General features: G+C 54.7%; 1 protein-coding gene across 1 annotated transcript; it reads left to right on the forward strand.

Moving 5' to 3' along the window:
• The first annotated feature begins 9,225 nt into the window (after window positions 1-9,225).
• Window positions 9,226-20,374, forward strand: IGLON5 (IgLON family member 5). The gene is made up of 7 exons (XM_008588325.1): window positions 9,226-9,338; window positions 10,241-10,473; window positions 11,983-12,102; window positions 14,691-14,825; window positions 14,984-15,104; window positions 15,608-15,762; window positions 19,276-20,374. The coding sequence occupies exons 1-7, from the start codon at window positions 9,226-9,228 to the stop codon at window positions 19,362-19,364; spliced, it is 966 nt and encodes a 321-aa protein (XP_008586547.1). The 3' UTR covers window positions 19,365-20,374.
• Window positions 20,375-21,173: the final 799 nt, after the last annotated feature.

Consider the following 21,173-nt stretch of genomic DNA (forward strand, 5'->3'; position numbering starts at 1 on the left):
TCATCAGCCGAGGTACCGCAGCGCTGGGGACTGGGGGCTCGGCCCGGACCCCAGGGGCCCGGGCGGGGAACTGGGAGTAGGGGTGGGGGGCTGCATCCAGGGCGGGGAAGGGGAGGCCCCGAGAGACGCCGAGGTCTGGGCCGGGGGCTGCGTCCTCCGGCCGGGAAGGGGGTCCTTGGATGTCCGGATCCGTGCCTGGGGCCAGGGGTCAGCGTCCCAAGCCGGAGCCTGGGCCTAGGGTTGGGGGTCTGCTTCTCCCGGTGTGCGAGAGGGTCGCGGACACCTGGTCCCGGCCTGGGGGCGGGAGTCTGCAGCTCTGGATCAGGGAGGGGGGCTCAGACACTGAAGTAGGGTCCCTGGGCAGGATCTCTAAACAGAGTTGGGGTGAGGGACGGAAAATGATGCCCCATCAGGGGTCTTTGTCGTCTCTGCGTGGAGAGGGTCCCTGAGGAGGTACTTGCCTGGGGGCTGGGGTATGAGACTCTGGGCAGAGGTGGGGGGATGAATGTCTTCCCAGGGTCAGCGAGAAAAGGGGACAAGGGTGTCCACAGACCCAGGTCGCAGGGCCAGGAAAAGAGGGAAAGGGGCTGAAATTCTCCACTAGGTCATTTAGGTTGAGAGAAAGTGTTGGTATTTGGGGGTTGCAGTTATGTGGGGGAATGAAGCTGAGGATCCAGGAAGTTGGGGTGCTGGGCTGGGGACTCAGATTTGGGAAGCTCGATTGAATATCTGGGTTCCTGGGCTGGACAGAGGATGAGAGATGGGTGGATGAAGGATGGGGGCCACTGGAAGAGTGGGGAAGGGAAGGATTATTGCAGGGTCAGAGGGTTAACATCAGCTCTCCCAGTTGGGGAGGGAGCCTGAGGGCAAGGTCTGTGGGGCAGGGAGGGGAGTCTCTGCATGGAGGCTGTGTAGCTGGACCTCGCGTCTCCCCAGCACGGCCTGTCAGGGAGGGGTGGTCGAGGAGATGACCCCTTAGGAAAGGGGGGGGGAAGAGCAAGAAGGCTGGAGGCTGGCGGGGTGGGTGTTCAGGGAACGAGTTAATTCAGTGTTTCTGGAGCATTCCCCTGGGCCATACCCTGAACCGAGAATCACATAGTCAGGGACACACAATCGGGGACAGCCAAGAGCCCCAACAGAGAGACCCCAACAGTCTCAGGGAGGCAGCCACTCTTGGCCTCCCACGTCCAGAGCCACAGAAAAACTGTCGCAGTGTCCCACCCAAAGCTGTGCCTGCAGACACCCATAGTCACAACCACAGCCCCATCTCCCCAGGACGCCCACGTCCCCCACATGGAGAATGAAGGAGGCCTGGGCCAGAGTGGGCCAGAGCATCAGTCTCTTGCTGGTGCAAACCTGCTGAGTGCTTCCCCCGTAAATGGTCTGAATCTCTTGTCTGACTTTCTGACCACCAGTCTCTCTCTCTCTCTTTCTCTCTTTGTCACTCATCTCTTTAGGTCTCTGTGTCTCGGCCATTTCCAGAGACTCCTGGGCCGTGCTGTCTCTGTTATTTGCTGGTGACATTTCATCTGTCTGTCTCTGGGTCTTTGTCTCTCCATCCCTGCTGGTCTCAGCACAGTTTTTTTTTTTTTTAAAGATGACCGGTAAGGGGATCTTAACCCTTGGCTTGGTGTTGTCAGCACCACGCTCAGCCAGTGAGCCAACCGGCCATCCCTATATGGGATCCGAACCCGGGGCCTTGGTGTTATCAGCACCGCACTCTACCGAGTGAGCCACGGGCCGGCCTATCAGCACAGTTTGACATCTGTCTCTCCCTGCCACTCAAACTATTCCCTGCTGTCACCGCACGTGAGTCTCTCGTCACTTGCTAGCTCCCTCACTCATGCCTTAGTCCTCATTCACTTCTGTTTCCTTCCTCCTTTCTCACTCACCGGCCACCTCTTATTTCTCTTCTTGTCCTTGCCTCGTACCTCCCTCCTCCCCCTGTTCCCTCCCTCTCTTTGTACCCTTTGTGACCTCTCTCCCTCTTCCTCCCTCCCTCCCCTCTCTCTCTTTCCTTCTCTTTCCCCCTTTACTTTCAAGGTAACTTCCTACTTTCCACTTTCACTCTTCAGGACCCCAGAAATCATTATTGTACACACTCCTGAGGAGAAGCTATAGCAGAGTCACGAGGTGGCCTGTGACCTTGGTCAAGTCCTCTCCCACCTCTGGTCTTAGGTTTCCTACCTGAGAACTGAGAGCAAGAGGGGATGGGTTTGGGGTGAGCCAAGACAGAAGTAGGTGCCAGAAAGACAACTCATCCACCACCCCGACAGTTTGAGCTGTCTGGAAAAAAGCCCACAGCAAGATATGCAAAACAGCATCTTCTCTCCCCTCTTTTATTCATGTTTTCCTACTAGAGGAGGAATGCATGCAGGAGAAGCAATCCACCCCCAATTGGTACAAGAACAAACCCCAAAAAGCCCACATGCCCGTGCCCCTGCCCCTCCCTCACACCCACTCTCTACACTCCTAGAGAGAACCTGGAATCAACAGCTGGAGTGCATCCTTCCATAGCTTTCTCTAACTTGCACAAACTCAGACAGGACACACAGAGATCAATACATGTAAAGGATTTGTTGATCCGTTGATGTTTTTCCTAAAATAAAAACAAAACAAGCCCATTTCTCTACAACTGACTTCCCCCCACCTAATGACACCTCCCTGGCATCCATAAATACTAATCTATCTTTAATTTTTTTCTAGGTATTTTTATGCCAACACACACACACTCATACTTACATATTCACTTACAAAAGTAGCTAAGTTGCATTTTAAAACCATTCAACAAAATCGATGGACAGTTTTAGCTGCAGCAAGTGAGATGGGCGGTTCCTTTGCTCCTTGGGTAACTGTTGGGGCAGTGGTGGACAGGAGTGGGCGGGCAAGCCCAGGCCTCGGTGCTGCCCCAGAACAGCTTGCAACAGGACTTCTGAGCTCCTGGTTGGTCTGGGTTGTGGGATCTGCTACACTGGTTCATTTAGCAAATGTTTATTGAGCACATCGTTGCTGTTCTAGGCACTGGGGTAATACCAGGGGTCTTCAAAAAGTACATGGAAAGATTCGTATCATCTTTTAATTCTATTACATGAACTTTTAAAAGAAACCTTGTGTGTATATATATATATATATATATATATATATATATATATATACACACACACACACACATACACATATGGCAGTGATCAAACCAGATGAAGTCACTGTCCTCATGGCGCTTATATTGTCACGGGACAGAGAGAGATCAAAAACCAAAACCTAACAAACAAACAAGTAAATAGATAATTTCAGAGAGTAACAAGTAATGTAAAGAAAATAAGAGTGACGTGGGGCATGAGTTGGCCGTTTGAGCTCAGGTGGTCGAGGAAGGCGTTTCTGAGCAGGTGAAAGTAGTGTCAAGACCTAAAGGAAGAGAAGTCAACCTTTAAAAGATCCCAGGGGAACAGCAGGAGCAAAGGCTGTAAGGTGGGAACCTGCAGAAAGGAGGGGCCCACATGCAGCATCTAGTTCCAGGGCTCTTGCTAGGTGTCTAGACTTCCTGGGTGTTTGAGGTCAGCAAAGAGGAGGGGGAGTCGGGGGCTCCTCTGTGCCAGCTGTGCCAGGCCCAGCGTCTTCTCACAGCTCTTCCCTGCAGAGCAGCATTCCCCCTCCTCCCTGCCCAAGTCTCCTCCCCATCCGTCCCCTGGTCTAGCCACACTTCTACCACTAACTCCCTGAGTGACCGGCACAAGCTCACACACATTGCCTTGGCCCCAGGTCTCCACCTGTGGCTTCTAGGACTGTGGAATCCGCGCATCTCCCCGGTTGGAGGGCCCCAGCTTTGCCTAACTTCCACTCTTACCTCAAACTCAAGGTCACTCAGTGCATTAGAAATCTTTCTTAAGGGAACTCACCTACCTGCAACCTTCATTCCTTGATTTATCAAACAGGTAGAGGCCTGCTAGTCTGGACTATAAATCCCACTCGCGCCAGGGGATGTAATAATCCTAACAGCCAACTCTGGGACAGCTGTTTGCAAGCACTCAACTAGCAGGTGCTGTTCTAAACCCTTTACTTGGATTACTTCTTTTAATCCTCCCCACGACCTGATGAGGGAGGCACAATTCTTATCCCCATTTACAGGTAAGGAAGTGGAGTCCCAGAAAGGTGAAGTAACTTGTGCAACAGCTCAGAGTCAGGCTATGAACCCAGGCAGCCTGACAACCCCACTCCATTCTCTCGGCACCTGCTTACTCTGGGCTGGTGTTATCAGAGCAGATGCTTATGGGGCAACTGTATGGGAGTCACTGACTCAGAGGAACCTACAACCCAGACACGGTCCTGCCACTCCCCCATCCTTGAGCCTAGCATTTAGGGAGACTGACGCCAAACCAGGGAACAATAGATGTTTCTTAAAGAAGAAGGTGCTGTTAGGAACAGCTAGCATTTATTGGGCCCTTTCTGCATGCCACGTGCTGAGCTAAACATGTTGCTTCCATGTTTTCACGGAATCCCTCACAAAAACCCTCCCAGGGAAGAACTCTTATTTTTCACTGTTTACAGGTGGGGAAACTGAGGCTCAGACTGGCCAGGGAGTGTCACCCAGCCAGGAAATGGTGGGACAGACATTAGATCTCCCAACCCAGGCTCCTCAGTGCTTTGTTATCTGGTCTCCGGAGACCATTCATTCCTTCTCCAAACTCTTTTGGGTTCTGACTTAGGCTCAGCTCTGGAGGACACAGCCAAGACTCAGACCCTTAGGGAACACCTGGTCAGGTGAGGGAGGCATCGTGGACACAGTCTCATCTGAGTCAAATGGTGTCCAGAAGAGGGTGAGGTGCCTTGAACAGTTACGGGAAATCCTTCTGGAGGAAGGGGCATTTGCATTGGGGTCTTGAAGAGTGAGTAGGAGTTTAAGAGTTGGAGAAGAGTGTCACAGACATCCACTTATATTTATTCATTCAATAAACACTTCCCAAGGCCTCCAGTGGGCCAGACCCTGTGCTGGGGGATGCTGGGGACACAGACCTGAGTCAGAAACAGGCTGTGCCATCAAGAAACTTCTGGTCTGATGGGGAAGACACATGGATGGTCACCATAGTATAATTCTGAGCATTAATGGGGATAGTCCAGGCACTGCAGAAACATAGTCCAGGCCTGGAGGAGTCAGGGAGAACTTTGCTGAGTTGAGTCTGAGTGTACCAAGCAGAATTTCTGCAGAGTGGAACTCATGTGCACCTCATAGAATATCTGTGGAGGCCTCCTGTGGGCCAGGCCCTGAGCTAGGTAATGCTGGAGCCCTCGAGGTGGGTTAGATCCAGGCACTGCCCTGAAGGAGCTCCCATCAGTGAGGGAAGGCATTCACAGACACAGTTCAGGGTGATTGGGGCTGCGACAGAGGGTGAGTCCAGCCCCAGGGACAGAACGGGCCATGAACTCTAAGAAAGTCAGCCTTGACCAAAGGAATGGCTAGCCTGATCCCACCCTCATTTATTGAAGCCCAGAGAGGGGAAGAGACCTGTCCAAGGACACACAACATGGAGGGGGCCTCCTCGTACTGGAGTCTGGGGGTTTTGTGAGACAGATATACAGACTCATGACATCCACATTCCACACACAGACCAAGAATCAAAGGCCTTCCTGAGGGACGGATTTGTTCATAACATGTCTCCTGGGACTGCCCACTAGCCAGGCCCCCAAACAGATGGGGAGGCAAACAGCTCTGATCCGTGGTGCATGTGATCTGAGCCCTGGGAGCAGGGCTCATGTGGGAGATCAGAAAAGGCCTCTTGGGGGGCCCCATTTATGCTAGGTCCTTGGAGCAGGAGAAGGGTTTTGATGGGGCAGAGGATTGGGTAGAAGAGGGAAATGCAGAGCTGGACCCCACACCTACCAGGGGACACGAGGCAAGAGAGTGAAACCAGAGCCTCAGACAGATGGACAGATGCCAGGCTGAGAGCCTGGGATTTGGTCCTGGGGGTAGTGGGGAGCTACAGGAAGGGTGGAGTCAGCTCTGAGTGTTGGAAAGATCCCTCTGGCAAGGGGTGTGTATGTTTGTCTGTGTTTCTATCTGCTGGGACATGTGGTTAAGGTTTTGCCTGCCTCTGCAGAGTCCGCTCCCTACTCCAGGGCACTGGTTTGTGGTTCCTGCTCATAGGGTGACATCTGGTTTAAGTCACAGGCTGAGTCCAGGATCCCCGGGCTCCCTGAACTGGGCTCCCTGAACTGTAAGGGGGCACCTTGGACAGCTCCCTCCTCCCTCTTTAGCCATCGGCCTTTGTTCCTTTAAGGCAGTGGCTCTCATTAGGGCAGTGGAGGTGGGACTTTACCCTGTAAGAGGGCGTCTGGAAATGTCTGGAGACATTTCTGGTTGTCACCACTGTGGGTTGGGGGGAGCTATTAGCATCAAGTGGGTCAAGAACAGGGGCCCTGCAGAACATCCTAGAGTGCACAGGACAGTCTGGCCCCAAATGTCAGCAGTGCTGTGGTTTGGGAACCTTGGCCTAGAATGTGTGTCATCAGGAGTATGAGAAGCCCTGTGTGGTGTATGTGTGTGTGTGTGGGGGGGGGCGGGTGTCTGTCTTGGCCAGACTAGGAAGGGATCTATTTTTTTTTTCACCAACAAACTTGGACAGACTAGGAAGGGATCTTAGTGTGTACATGTGACTCCATTTTATGGGACTGAATATAGCACTACCCATGACTCCCTTGTGGTCCAGGTGTATCTTTTTGCATGTGACTTTCTGACTCCCCATGTGTGTGTGTGTGTGTGTGTGTGTGTGCGCGCGCCACGTGATCCGATAGTAGGTGACAGCATAACTTTCTGCACCCGATTCTCAGCCCAGGGTGGCCCCTTTGTGTTTGAGGGGATGTAACTGTGCAGCTGTCCCCTTGCACAGGCTGTGGCTTTGTGCAGGTCTGATCCAGGACCTTCCAAAGTGGGGGTGTGGGGGGTGGAGGGTTAGAGAGCATGTTCCTTGACTGGTAACGTCAGTGGGACTGATTAGGCCAGTGTGTGTGTGTGTGTGTGTGTGTGTGTGTGTGTGTGTGTGTGTGTGTGTGTGTGACCTCCTCTCTACGTATAGCTGTAACTGGCCATGTGTAGACTTTGCAGTTGTGTGTGGGAGGCTGTTGTTTGTAGAACCATGTGGGAACCAGTTGTATTTGATGGGGTGACTCGGTGTGTGCAACTGTTGCTTGGTTTGGGGTTGTCCCTTTGTGGCTGAACATGACCATATGACTGCTCCTGGGACAGAGCTGTCTTTTCTAAATGACCTTCTACTGGGTCTGTGTTCAGGGCTGTGTGTGCGCCTGTCCTTCTGAGCATGGTGATAGCCGTGCATGTGGCTGAGAAGCTGGGACTATTTCCTTGCCTGTTGCTGGTTCTGTGTCTTTCTTGGACCCTGCTGACTTGTGTGTGTGTGTGTGTGTGGTTGTGTCTGGAGCTGTTTGTGTCTACATGACTGTGTATGCCTGTCTGTCTAAGCAAGGCCACAGCCAGTATGGTACTATTATCTGGACTGTGGGGAGAGGTCTCTGCATCTTGTATAAGCCTGTGTGTGTGTGTGTGTGTGTGTGTGTGTGTGTGTGTGTGTGTGTGTTTGCATCTGTCCCTGGCCCTCCCATTGTTAACAGGGCTGTACGTGGCAGTGTCCACTGTGCATAGCTTGGATCCCTCCACCCTGAGCTCTTCAAAATCCATCAGTGACCCTGTTCTGAGTGAGCCCAGAATGAAGGGCTGCAGAGCCAAGCCCCACACCCCAGGACCTGACCAGCCACTACAACTGGCTCTGTCTGGCCCCATCCTGAGGGGCTACTGATGGAGAGGACCCCTGGGAGTCCTTGGGGCAGCATGGGCAATTAATTCATTAGATTAATTAGCTCCTCATCCTGGGCTAGGGGCAGGGCAGCCCGCACAGGGCCCTCCCGCTCCAGGCATCCAAGGTCATCCCATTGGCCTCTCTCCCTCTCTGCCTGAGGCTGGCTCCCCCACCTCCGCATGCCCAGTCCCCACTCCCTGGCCTGGGTCCAGCCTGCTGGCTGCAGTCCACAGAGAGATGAATGGTGGGGGTACTGAGGCCTGCGTGCCATGCTGGAGTGTGCAGGTAGGCCTGAGCAGGCGCCTGCGAGTGTGCCCCGGTGAGCAGGAGGCACAGATGTGTCCCTGTGGATATGTGTCAGCCAAGGTCTGCCAAATGTTCATTATGTATGTAAACATGTGCATCTGTGTGTATGTATACGTGCTATATACTCACGAATCTGTACACATATATGTGTGTCTGTGCCGTGTACCTATGAATATGTATGTGTACATGTGTATTTGTGTGTAGGCATGTATCTGTGCATGTGTGTGTGTACACAAGTACTTGTGTGGATATATCTGTACGTGTCTGTGTGTCTATATATGTGTGCATTGTGCATATCTGTGCACACGGACACGTATCTATGTAACTGTGAACCTGTGCCTATTGATACGTGTGCCTCTGAACACTATATGTCTGTGTGTTCTGTGCACACATATATCTGTGTGTGTGTCTGTAAACATCTGCATATGTATGTGTTATGTGTCTGTGTGACTGTGTACATATGTCTGAGTATGTATTGTGTGTGCACGTGTCTGTATGTGTGCACACATATATCTGTGTGTGTGTCTGTATACATCTGCATATGTATGTGTTATGTGTCTGTGTGACTGTGTACATATGTCTGAGTATGTATTGTGTGTGCACGTGTCTGTATGTGTGCACACATATATCTGTGTGTGTGTCTGTATACATCTGCATATGTATGTGTTATGTGTCTGTGTGACTGTGTACATATGTCTGAGTATGTATTGTGTGTGCACGTGTCTGTATGTGTGCACACATGTGTCTGTATCTGTGTGTCTGCGTCCCTGTGTCTGTATATGCTGTGCGTACATGTGTCTGTGTGTGGCATCTGTGTGTATCTTCATGTGTGTGTTTGTGTGCTGTGAAGGGGGTGTTGTCTCTGTGTCTCTGGAGGTGTGTAGGTTTGTGTGTCCATGGGAGCCTGCCCATCCCAGCCTGTCTGTGAGTCAGTGCGGGCCCATGAGAAGGTACATGTTAATGTGTGCCTGCTTTGAGTGTGTCTGCTGTGTGTATATCTCTGAAAACATCAATGAATGTACGTAGCAGTGGGTGCGGGAGATGTCTGTGTCTGCAGGGGTGTGTGCATGTGTGTGCACACGTGTATAGTCTCTGCCATGCTTGGGCCCTGCTCAAAATGCAGAAGCTGAGCTGCCCCCTCCTTTCTGCAGGGCTGCTGTCCCAGAGCCTCGAGTTCAACTCTCCCGCGGACAACTACACTGTGTGCGAAGGCGACAATGCCACCCTCAGGTACCTCCCACCCCGGGGACTCGGGAGATCTCACAGAGTTGTGCAATGCAGCCACTTCACCTTCCAGAGCCTCCCCTTCCTCGAGAGGGATGGGGGGCAGGAGGTGATCATGACTTCAGGGACAGACTGGCATGGGGAGGGCTTGGTGACACCTCCCCCCTCAGGAGCAAGGCTGTTAGGGTGCTGACTCTGAGCCCAGCCCCACCCCTGGGCCTCAGTGTCCCCATCTACTAAAGATGAGGAGAGACAGTAACTACCACATGGACTGTTGTGAGGATTCAAGAGTTTATATACACTTTGTGCTTAGAGAGAGTGGCACATCGTGACTGCTTAATAAAGGAGAGCCTGGATGATTCTTTCCCCAGATTTCTGCCTCTCCTCACTCTGGGTCTGTATATCTCTCTCTTTGGGCCTCTGTCTCCTTCTCTCTGGGTCTCTCTCTCTCTCTCTCTCTCTCTCTCTCTCTGGATTTCTGTCTCCTTCTCTCTGGATTTCTGCCTTCTCTCCTATCTCTCTCTTTGGGCCTCTGTCTCCTTCTCTCTGGGTCTCTGACCCTCTCTCTCTCTCTCTCTCTGGATTTCTGTCTCCTTCTCTCTGGATTTCTGCCTTCTCTCCTCTCTCTGGGTCTCTGTCTCCCTCTTTTTGGGTCTTTGGCACACAACAGTCACTCAATAACTATCAGCTATGATTCCACTGGGCACGTGGACTCACAACTCTCCCTCTCGGGAAAGGCTTGGTTTATTCACCTGTACAGTGGGCACAGTAACATGTTTCATAGGACTGTGGCAGACCTGGAGATGTCGTGGGCCTTCCTCTCCTTCCTGCCCCCTTGATAGGGGAACCTGGATGGCCTGATTGGGGTGGGCAGAGAAAACCCTTTTTACCCTCGCCCTCCCTGGCAGCTGCTTCATTGACGAGCATGTGACCCGCGTGGCCTGGCTGAACCGCTCCAACATCCTGTATGCTGGCAATGACCGCTGGACCAGCGACCCGCGGGTGCGGCTGCTCATCAACACCCCTGAGGAGTTCTCCATCCTCATCACCCAGGTGGGGCTTGGCGATGAGGGCCTCTACACCTGCTCCTTCCAGACCCGCCACCAGCCGTACACCACTCAGGTCTACCTCATTGTCCACGGTGAGCCCTAGGCAGGGGCCCTGGGTGGGTAGAGGGGATCAGAGCATGAGGGAGAGGGGACATGATGGCAGACACATGGCAGGGAGTGTGCAGGGACTCCTATTAATGCATCCGCACACTGTGTACATGCCAAATGCCTCCCAGGGATACATCTGTGTGGAAGACAGACATAACCCTGCCCTCGTGGATTTCAGCCAAGCAGAATGGGGACAGTCACACAGGCAGTGACCCTTCAGCATGACAGCTTCTAGAGCAAGAGAGCTATGGAGCGAGGGGGTTCTTAGAGGAAGACCACATGCATTTACTCAGCCCCGTTTATTGAGTTCCTACTGTGCGTAAGCTGTCCCTGCCTCTTTGGAGCTGATTTTTCAAGGAGAGGCTAAAAGAGGACTTCCCAGACATGATGTCTGAACTGAGACCTTTGGCTGGTCATAGAGCTAGTACCAGAAAAGAAACAGTGCTTGCAGAGGCCAGGGAATAAAATAAGCCAGGTGTGCAGAGGCAAGTCCCACGTGGATGGATGTGCCAGAATTCAGAGCAGGAGGGATGGGGCTGGAAAGCCACAGAGCTGGCAGGCGGCAGAGAGAGAGACAGGGGATGGAGCTCAAAATCCTGTCTCATCCAGCATCAGAAGTGGTCTGTGGGGAAGTCAGTACCCAGAGAGATGGGAACCCAGAGAGAGAGAGCCCAGTGGGGTTGAGGCAAGCTCCAATGCCAGAGCCAGACCGCCTGGGTTGCAACCTCAGTGCCATCATCCAGTAGCTGAGGGACCTTAGCAAGCAGAGTGGCCTTGGACTCCTCTTCTGCAAAACAGGATGTGCTGTCATTCGTCAAATCCAAGACATTGTCAGCCAGAAGGGCCACCTTTATTTTATGCCCTATTAGAAAAGAGAAACAACAACAACAACAACAACAACAACAACAACTACCAATTAAACCCTGGCATTCTGTATCACAAGTCCATCCTGAATGGAGAAATGTTCAAGTTGTAGAGGGAAAGAAAAAAAGCACAGATATAGATATATCTTACAATTGATGAAATATAGTAACATCTACTCCAGACGGTGGAGATGAGGGTCTAATAAGTAGAATTTTATAAAGCACTTAGCACAGAGTGTACCTCACAGTAAGTACCATAGGGGTATTTTAAAAATAAATTAATTTAAAAAATAATAATAATAAATAAAAATAGAGACACAGAAAGAGAAGAATCCAGACCAGAAGATAGGGAAACCAGGTTAGGATGAAGGTGAAGAGAAATACAGAAACTGAGAAGACCAGCAGTTAGACGAGGAGTCAGGCCCAGGCAGAGACTGCAGAGAAAAGACAAAAAGGCAAGTGAGAAACGCGGAGAGATTCTTACGGAGAGAGTGAGTGTCCGCTGCACTCCCTGGTCCGAGGGAGGAGGGGCTGGGGGCCTGGACTCCTGGGTCTGAGGGACAATAGAGTGGGGCCCAACTCCTGGGAGGCCAAATCTAGCCTCTCACTAATTTCTCCTCCCGCCTGTAGTCCCTGCTCGTATAGTGAACATCTCCTCTCCAGTGACAGTGAATGAAGGGGGCAATGTGAACCTGCTTTGCCTGGCCGTGGGGCGGCCAGAGCCCACAGTCACCTGGAGGCAGCTCCGAGGTGAGGACCCCTTCCCCAGCCAAAAGCCCCTTTTCCCCATTCCATGGTCTGCGCCCCTCCATTCTCCATATCCCTGGCTGGTTTCCCAGACTCCCCTTTCCCCTCACTTCTGATCCCCCAACCCTTCTGGCAATTTGATTTCCCTCTCTCACCCTGATCCCCGGTTATTTCACCACCAGACACCAGACCCTGAGCACCTTGACCACCGACTTCTCACCTGCCCTGCAGGCCTGGGCCATTGCCTCCAAATCATCCATCAGACATCAGCTTGCCCGATTTCCCCAACCCTAATATCCCTGGTCTCTCCCCACACACTCACAGGATTCTCCTGGACTCAGATCCCCTAACATTAGATGCCCTAAGCTGGGCTACAGCCAGGGCCCTGGCCGCATTCCTACTTCCTAGTCACATCCCTACCTCTCTTCTGCTGGATGCTGTAACCCAGCAGGTCTCAGAGTGTCAGCTCCACACCAGCAGCACCAGCAACACCTAGGAACTTGCCAGAAATGCACATTCTCAGGCCCCAGCCCAGACCTGCCAAGCTAGAAGCTCCCTGCACCCCCCACTCTACAATCTTTTTTAACAAGCCCTCCATGTGATTCTGGTGATCAAGTTGAGAACGACCCTGGACTCAGATCCCCTAACATTAGATGCCCTAAGCTGGGCTACAGCCGGGGCCCTGGCCGCATTCCTACTTCCTAGTCACATCCCTACCTCTCTTCTGCTGGATGCTGTAACCCAGCAGGTCTCAGAGTGTCAGCTCCATACCAGCAGCACCAACAACACTTAGGAACTTGCCAGAAATGCACATTCTCAGGCCCCAGCCCAGACCTGCTAAGCTAGAAGCTCCCTGCACCTCCCACTCTACAATCTTTTTTAACAAGCCCTCCATGTGATTCTGGTGATCAAGTTGAGAACGNAGATTCTTACGGAGAGAGTGAGTGTCCGCTGCACTCCCTGGTCCGAGGGAGGAGGGGCTGGGGGCCTGGACTCCTGGGTCTGAGGGACAATAGAGTGGGGCCCAACTCCTGGGAGGCCAAATCTAGCCTCTCACTAATTTCTCCTCCCGCCTGTAGTCCCTGCTCGTATAGTGAACATCTCCTCTCCAGTGACAGTGAATGAAGGGGGCAATGTGAACCTGCTTTGCCTGGCCGTGGGGCGGCCAGAGCCCACAGTCACCTGGAGGCAGCTCCGAGGTGAGGACCCCTTCCCCAGCCAAAAGCCCCTTTTCCCCATTCCATGGTCTGCGCCCCTCCATTCTCCATATCCCTGGCTGGTTTCCCAGACTCCCCTTTCCCCTCACTTCTGATCCCCCAACCCTTCTGGCAATTTGATTTCCCTCTCTCACCCTGATCCCCGGTTATTTCACCACCAGACACCAGACCCTGAGCACCTTGACCACCGACTTCTCACCTGCCCTGCAGGCCTGGGCCATTGCCTCCAAATCATCCATCAGACATCAGCTTGCCCGATTTCCCCAACCCTAATATCCCTGGTCTCTCCCCACACACTCACAGGATTCCCCTGGACTCAGATCCCCTAACATTAGATGCCCTAAGCTGGGCTACAGCCGGGGCCCTGGCCGCATTCCTACTTCCTAGTCACATCCCTACCTCTCTTCTGCTGGATGCTGTAACCCAGCAGGTCTCAGAGTGTCAGCTCCATACCAGCAGCACCAACAACACTTAGGAACTTGCCAGAAATGCACATTCTCAGGCCCCAGCCCAGACCTGCTAAGCTAGAAGCTCCCTGCACCTCCCACTCTACAATCTTTTTTAACAAGCCCTCCATGTGATTCTGGTGATCAAGTTGAGAACGACTGCTCAAAGCTGCCCCAAACATAGGGCCAAGATGCCTGAACATGTCAGCCCAGGGCCTGGACATCACCCACCAGCCCTTTTTCCTGAATCTTCACTACCCAGATCCCAGATCCCTCCATCCTCACCCACTGGATCTTTGGAGACCCATGATGCCAATCACTAGGTTCTATTCCCTGAGTACCCCGAGACTCCAGAACCCAATCACTACATCTCAGATCCCTGGATCCTACCCCACTGGGTCATCTGATCCCCTGAACCTATAGTCTTGAGATCCTGGATCCCTGGATGCCCTAAGTCCCAGAGCTCTTCTGAAATCAATAATCTGTCAAAAGACCTCACATATCTGGATTGCTTATCCCAATCACCAGATCCTGATTCCCTGGACCCCAAGAGCTAGATTCCAGAACTCTGGACAGCCCCCACCCCCAACTGGGTCTGTATTTCCTGGATCATTCTGAAATGCAAGATCCGAGATCCTGGGATCCTCCTCCCCACTGGGTCCTCTGAGCCCTGGGATCTGTGTCTGGATCTTCTGAACCCCCAAATTCTAGGACCATCCCCACTGGGTTCCAGCTACCAAACACTGGATCCTCTCTCCTCCCCCCAACCCCAGCAGCAGATCCCCCAGTCCCCTCCCAGCTCCTATTGACCCAGGCACTCCAGGCCTTGCGTGCCCACCCCGCTGATGTGTGTCCGTGTTGTGCCCGTGTTGTCCCGTGTTAAGTGTTTGTGTCCGGCCCCGCCCCCTCCTCCTCCCTCCCCCCACAGATGGCTTCACCTCCGAAGGCGAGATCCTTGAGATTTCCGACATCCAGCGGGGCCAGGCCGGGGAATACGAGTGCGTGACACACAACGGGGTTAACTCAGCGCCCGACAGCCGCCGCGTGCTGGTTACAGTCAACTGTGAGCCCCTCTGGCACTGGGCACGGAAGGGGGGCGGGCCCTGGGGAGGAGTGGTCCGATGGAGGAGGACTCTCTGGTCTGAGGGAGGAGGAGGCTGGGGACGGGACTCTTTATTCCGCACATGGTTAGGAGAATTACTGACCCACGCCCCTCGCCAGATCCTCCGACCATCACGGACGTGACCAGCGCCCGCACGGCTCTGGGCCGGGCCGCCCTTCTGCGCTGCGAAGCCATGGCGGTGCCCCCTGCGGACTTCCAGTGGTACAAGGATGACAGACTGTGAGGACATCACCCGGGCGGGCCGGGCCATAGGGACAGCGGAGGGAGAGAGGTCCTTGGTCCCGTGGATTGCCAGGCGGGGGGCGGCGGAAGGGAGCAGAGTCCCGGGTCCCGAGAACTGAGAGGTCCAGCTTCTAGGGGATGGGGTCTCCTCTGCCCCAGGGAGACAGGCTTGGACCTCAAGTCTGGGGTGATGAGTACTGGGGCCGCGGCCGATGCTGAGGACCGGGCAGGCAAGGGCTAGGGGACCACTGGGGCTGGGGTCCAGCAAGTCTGAACGCCCCTAGGGCCTGGGGGCGCACACCGGGCGAGTCCAGTGTCCCCGAGGGGCCGGAGGGAGCCTGGGGCGGGGGGGACGGCGGTGGGAGCGACCCGGGATCCAGGAGGAGCTAGACCCCGAGGTGAGGGGTCACTGGAAGGGGGCAGAGTGCCGTGTCTGGGGAATGGGGTAGTGTGAGAGTTGGGGGGCCGGGCCCTGCGGATCTGACCCGGATCCCCCGCAGGCTGAGCAGCGGCTCCGCCGAGGGCCTGAAGGTGCAGACAGAACGCACGCGCTCCATGCTCCTCTTCGCCAACGTGGGCGCCCGGCACTACGGGAACTACACGTGTCGCGCCGCCAACCGGCTCGGAGCGTCCAGCGCCTCGATGCGGCTCCTGCGTGCGTGTCCTGGCGGGGGGACGGAGGGAGGGGCGGGCGGCAGGAAAGGACCGGGACATGGGGGCGGGGGCGCGGGACCGCCCTCCTGGCTGTGTCTGACTTTAGGAAAGAGACGGACGCTGAGACGGAGCAAGACACCAATCCACAGAAACGACATTCACTGAGTGTCCACTAAGGGCAGGGCATTGGGGACACGGGTGCACAAAAGAGACAATGTTTGGGGACTCGCAGAGCTTTTGGTCCTAGTTGTAGTAAAAAGCAATAAACGTGTAGACACATAGATAAAATATGTAAGCAAACACATACATATATAAACAAAAAATCTTAGGTGTTGATGATAAAAATAAACAAAATTAATTTTATTTATAATAAAATAAAAATAAATAATAGAGAGGACAGGGGTGGTAGCTACTTGATAAGCTCATTGGAGAAAGCTTCCTGGAGGAGAAAGCATTTAAACTGAGACCTGAATGGTAAGAAGTCAGCCTTGCCAAGATCTGCAGGAAAAGCTTTGCAGGCAGAGGGAACAGTGTCTGCAAAGCACCGCAAGTAGGCTAGCGTGAGCCAGAGCGGTACGATCACGTGGAGGCTAGCGTGAGCAGAGCAGAGTGATCACGTGGAGGCTAAGCGTGAGCAGAGCAGAGCGATCACGTGGAGGCTAGCGTGAGCAGAGCAGAGCGATCACGTGGAAGCTAGCGTGAGCTGAGCAGAGCGATCACATGGAGGCTAAGCATGAGCAGAGCAGAGCGATCACGTGGAGGCTAGCGTGAGCAGAGCAGAGCGATCACATGGAGGCTAAGCATGAGCAGAGCAGAGCGATCACGTGGAGGCTAGCGTGAGCAGAGCAGAGCGATCACGTGGAGGCTAGCGTGAGCAGAGCAGAGCGATCACGTGGAGGCTAGCGTGAGCAGAGCAGAGCGATCACGTGGAGGCTAGCGTGAGCAGAGCAGAGCGATCACGTGGAGGCTAGCGTGAGCAGAGCAGAGCGATCACGTGGAGGCTAGCGTGAGCAGAGCAGAGCGATCACGTGGAGGCTAGCGTGAGCAGAGCAGAGCGATCACGTGGAGGCTAGCGTGAGCAGAGCAGAGCGATCACGTGGAGGCTAGCGTGAGCAGAGCAGAGCGATCACGTGGAGGCTAGCGTGAGCAGAGCAGAGCGATCACGTGGAGGCTAGCGTGAGCAGAGCAGAGCGATCACGTGGAGGCTAGCGTGAGCAGAGCAGAGCGATCACGTGGAGGCTAGCGTGAGCAGAGCAGAGCGATCACGTGGAGGCTAGCGTGAGCAGAGCAGAGCGATCACGTGGAGGCTAGCGTGAGCAGAGCAGAGCGATCACGTGGAGGCTAGCGTGAGCAGAGCAGAGCGATCACGTGGAGGCTAGCGTGAGCAGAGCAGAGCGATCACGTGGAGGCTAGCGTGAGCAGAGCAGAGCGATCACGTGGAGGCTAGCGTGAGCAGAGCAGAGCGATCACGTGGAGGCTAGCGTGAGCAGAGCAGAGCGATCACGTGGAGGCTAGCGTGAGCAGAGCAGAGCGATCACGTGGAGGCTAGCGTGAGCAGAGCAGAGCGATCACGTGGAGGCTAGCGTGAGCAGAGCAGAGCGATCACGTGGAGGCTAGCGTGAGCAGAGCAGAGCGATCACGTGGAGGCTAGCGTGAGCAGAGCAGAGCGATCACGTGGAGGCTAGCGTGAGCAGAGCAGAGCGATCACGTGGAGGCTAGCGTGAGCAGAGCAGAGCGATCACGTGGAGGCTAGCGTGAGCAGAGCAGAGCGATCACGTGGAGGCTAGCGTGAGCAGAGCAGAGCGATCACGTGGAGGCTAGCGTGAGCAGAGCAGAGCGATCACGTGGAGGCTAGCGTGAGCAGAGCAGAGCGATCACGTGGAGGCTAGCGTGAGCAGAGCAGAGCGATCACGTGGAGGCTAGCGTGAGCAGAGCAGAGCGATCACGTGGAGGCTAGCGTGAGCAGAGCAGAGCGATCACGTGGAGGCTAGCGTGAGCAGAGCAGAGCGATCACGTGGAGGCTAGCGTGAGCAGAGCAGAGCGATCACGTGGAGGCTAGCGTGAGCAGAGCAGAGCGATCACGTGGAGGCTAGCGTGAGCAGAGCAGAGCGATCACGTGGAGGCTAGCGTGAGCAGAGCAGAGCGATCACGTGGAGGCTAGCGTGAGCAGAGCAGAGCGATCACGTGGAGGCTAGCGTGAGCAGAGCAGAGCGATCACGTGGAGGCTAGCGTGAGCAGAGCAGAGCGATCACGTGGAGGCTAGCGTGAGCAGAGCAGAGCGATCACGTGGAGGCTAGCGTGAGCAGAGCAGAGCGATCACGTGGAGGCTAGCGTGAGCAGAGCAGAGCGATCACGTGGAGGCTAGCGTGAGCAGAGCAGAGCGATCACGTGGAGGCTAGCGTGAGCAGAGCAGAGCGATCACGTGGAGGCTAGCGTGAGCAGAGCAGAGCGATCACGTGGAGGCTAGCGTGAGCAGAGCAGAGCGATCACGTGGAGGCTAGCGTGAGCAGAGCAGAGCGATCACGTGGAGGCTAGCGTGAGCAGAGCAGAGCGATCACGTGGAGGCTAGCGTGAGCAGAGCAGAGCGATCAAGTGGAGGCTAAGCATGAGCAGAGCAGAGCCATCACGTGGAAGCTAGTGTGAGCAGAGCAGAGCGATCACGTGGAAGCTAGCGTGAGCTGAGCAGAGCGATCACGTGGAGGCTAGCGTGAGCTGAGCAGAGCGATCACGTGGAAGCTAGCGTGAGCAGAGCAGAGCGATCACGTGGAAGCTAAGCGTAAAGAGGAAGGTAGGGGCCAGGGTCTCACAGGCCATGGTAAGGAGTTTGGATTTTATTGTACTGCAGGGTGAGGCCACTGGAGGCTGTTAAGCAGGGAGTGACACGTGTTTGATGCTTCTAAAGAGAATCACTCTGACTGCTGTTTGAGGAATGGGCTTGGAGGGGTAGGGGCAGGAAGGGGACAGGAAGAGGGAGGCTGCTGTAACGATCCGGGTGAGGATGGCACGCAGTCCCTACCTGGGGACGTTTTGGTGGTGGAGCCCATAGGGCTATGTTGTTGGATGGAGGTGGAAGGGTGAGGGAAGAGGGAAGTTGAGTCAAAGGTGATTGTGCGGCTTAGGCTCGAGCAGCCGGGTGGAAGGGGATGTACTATTGAAGTAATGGTATGGAGAAGTATTGGGGGGCGCAGGGTGGGGATGATAGCCACTATTGGGAAGAAAAGTCCAGGGAGCAGTTTTGGACATGAGTGCTGACTGTAGGATGACTGGTGGAAATGCTGGATAGACAGAATCTGCAAGACAGAAAGACAGACACTTAAGAGTCCCAGGCTAAGATGTGAAAAAGAAATAGAGAGGATGCTAGGACTCAAAACAGTCAGAAAAGCAGGCACTTGGAGTGCAAGACCCAGAAAAGCTCCTGGGGAGGAAGGCCCAGAAAAGACAGGACACCTGGGACAGACACACATGGGGTCTTCCCCTCCCAGGCCTCCTTCTCTGACCCTTTCTTTTCCCCCAGGTCCAGGATCCCTGGAGAACTCAGCCCCAAGGCCCCCGGGGCCTCTGACCCTCCTCTCCGCCCTGGGCTGGCTGTGGTGGAGAATGTAGGCAGCTCGCCTCCCCTGCAGGGGGCCTCAGGCCAAGAGCAAAAGAAAAAGGGGAGCAAGTGCTATGGGTCTTGAGGGGGCAGAAGAGCTCTCGGCCACCAAGGAAGAAGAGAGGAAGAGGAGGAGGAGGAGGAGGAAGAAAGATCTTTAGAGAACCCATCACTGTGAGGGATAACGCAAAATTATGCATCTTTCTACAGCCATTCTCGCCACCCGTTCACGTTTCCGATTGTGACCCACCCCCGGCCACCCCACACCCCTCTCTTAGCTCAGGCTGTCAACAGGCTCGTGTGGGTGTGGGTGTGTGTGAGTGTTAGCCCGCGTGTGTGTGTGTGTGGTTGGGTGGGTGGGTGGGTGGGCTGGGGGAGGGGACTTAGCAGTCCTCCATCCCCTGACACCCCCATGTTCATGTCCCCATCCCTGCTGCCTCTCACCTCTAGCTTGGGGTAGGTATGGAGGCTTTGCACTGGAAGGTGTGAAGAGGTTTTCCAGGATCCCTGATTTCCCGATATATGCATGCCGACCCCCTCCCCTCCCTGTCCAAAGGGTGTGTCCTGGGGAGTGGGAGTGGGGAGGGGTATCTCACTCACCTGTCAAGCTGTCATTCAGCCTTGTGAACAGGTGGGGGATCTCCATCTGTGCTCCCAGCATCCCTGCAGTCAACCACCAGCTGCCTGTAGCCAGAGGCCCCATCACTGGCTCAGTGGCCTGAGACCGCCCCACTATCCCTGTCCCTCCCTACCCTGGACTTTCTGGCCCCATCCTGGGCCATTCGGTGCTTCCATTCAACTGTCAGGCTGGTGACAGTAGTCACCTGTCTGTCTCAGTGCTTTGCCCTACCCCCGCCACCACTCCCCTTAGCCACCTACAGCACCAACCAGCTGCACTAGGGGACCCTACAGCTGGCCCACAGGTTTGGCTTACTCTTCTACTACTCCCTGGCCTTTCCACCAACTGGACCTCCCAAAGGCTGACCTGGCTGCCCTCACACCCATTCAGACACACTCACACACACACACACACACACACACCAGTGACTGTGACCAGCAATAGTCCCCTGGCTCCAGCTGCCCTGTAGCCGGTGACCAGCTGTAGTTCCCCCAAGGGTGGGAAACTTGTCAGGAAGGGATGCTGAGAGGCTGTAGCCTCAGCTGTGATTATAGGAATACTCCACCCTGGTACATCACACCACACAAAGTGGGGGAGAATGGCATCACACTGACATCCTGAGCCCAGACAATGATGCCATGTCACCAGCTCCGATTCCCGGAGACCCTCCATAAACACCCACCCCAACCACACCACCCAGAGCTTGGCGGAGCAGAGGGCAGAGCAGGGGCAGAAGGGCAAGGGGCAGTGACTGTACCTCAGACAGGGGCGTGGGCCCCATCCCACATTGTCTTCCATTCCCAGGGTCCAGGGATGGGGAGGGGAGGGAGAGGGATGCAGGGGAGGGGGCGGGGGGCCCTGGGGGCCGTGTGTTCCGATTCATGGGGAGTGTTGAGACCACCACACCAATAAACGCCTTTTTCCAAAGTCTGCCTGCAGGTATCAATGTCATTAAGGATTTGGGTGAGTGGAGGGCAAAGGGTAGTAGGGGTCATTTGGTGGTACCTCCACAGCATCATTCCTACCCCTTACTTTCTCCTTGGTAGATTTAGAATTGACCCACTACAGAGGTGGCTCCTGATTGCCTTAAGCCACTCAGCATAGCCCATCCCACCATGACTGGTTAAGAGATGGGCACATGACCCAGTCAGGCTACTGAGAGTGTATGGATTCACAAAAAGGGATGCTCCTGGGCTGGGTA

Source organism: Galeopterus variegatus, unplaced genomic scaffold (genome assembly GCF_000696425.1).
Source record: "Galeopterus variegatus unplaced genomic scaffold, G_variegatus-3.0.2 Scaffold4773, whole genome shotgun sequence".
NCBI classification, from domain to species: Eukaryota; Metazoa; Chordata; class Mammalia; order Dermoptera; family Cynocephalidae; genus Galeopterus; species Galeopterus variegatus.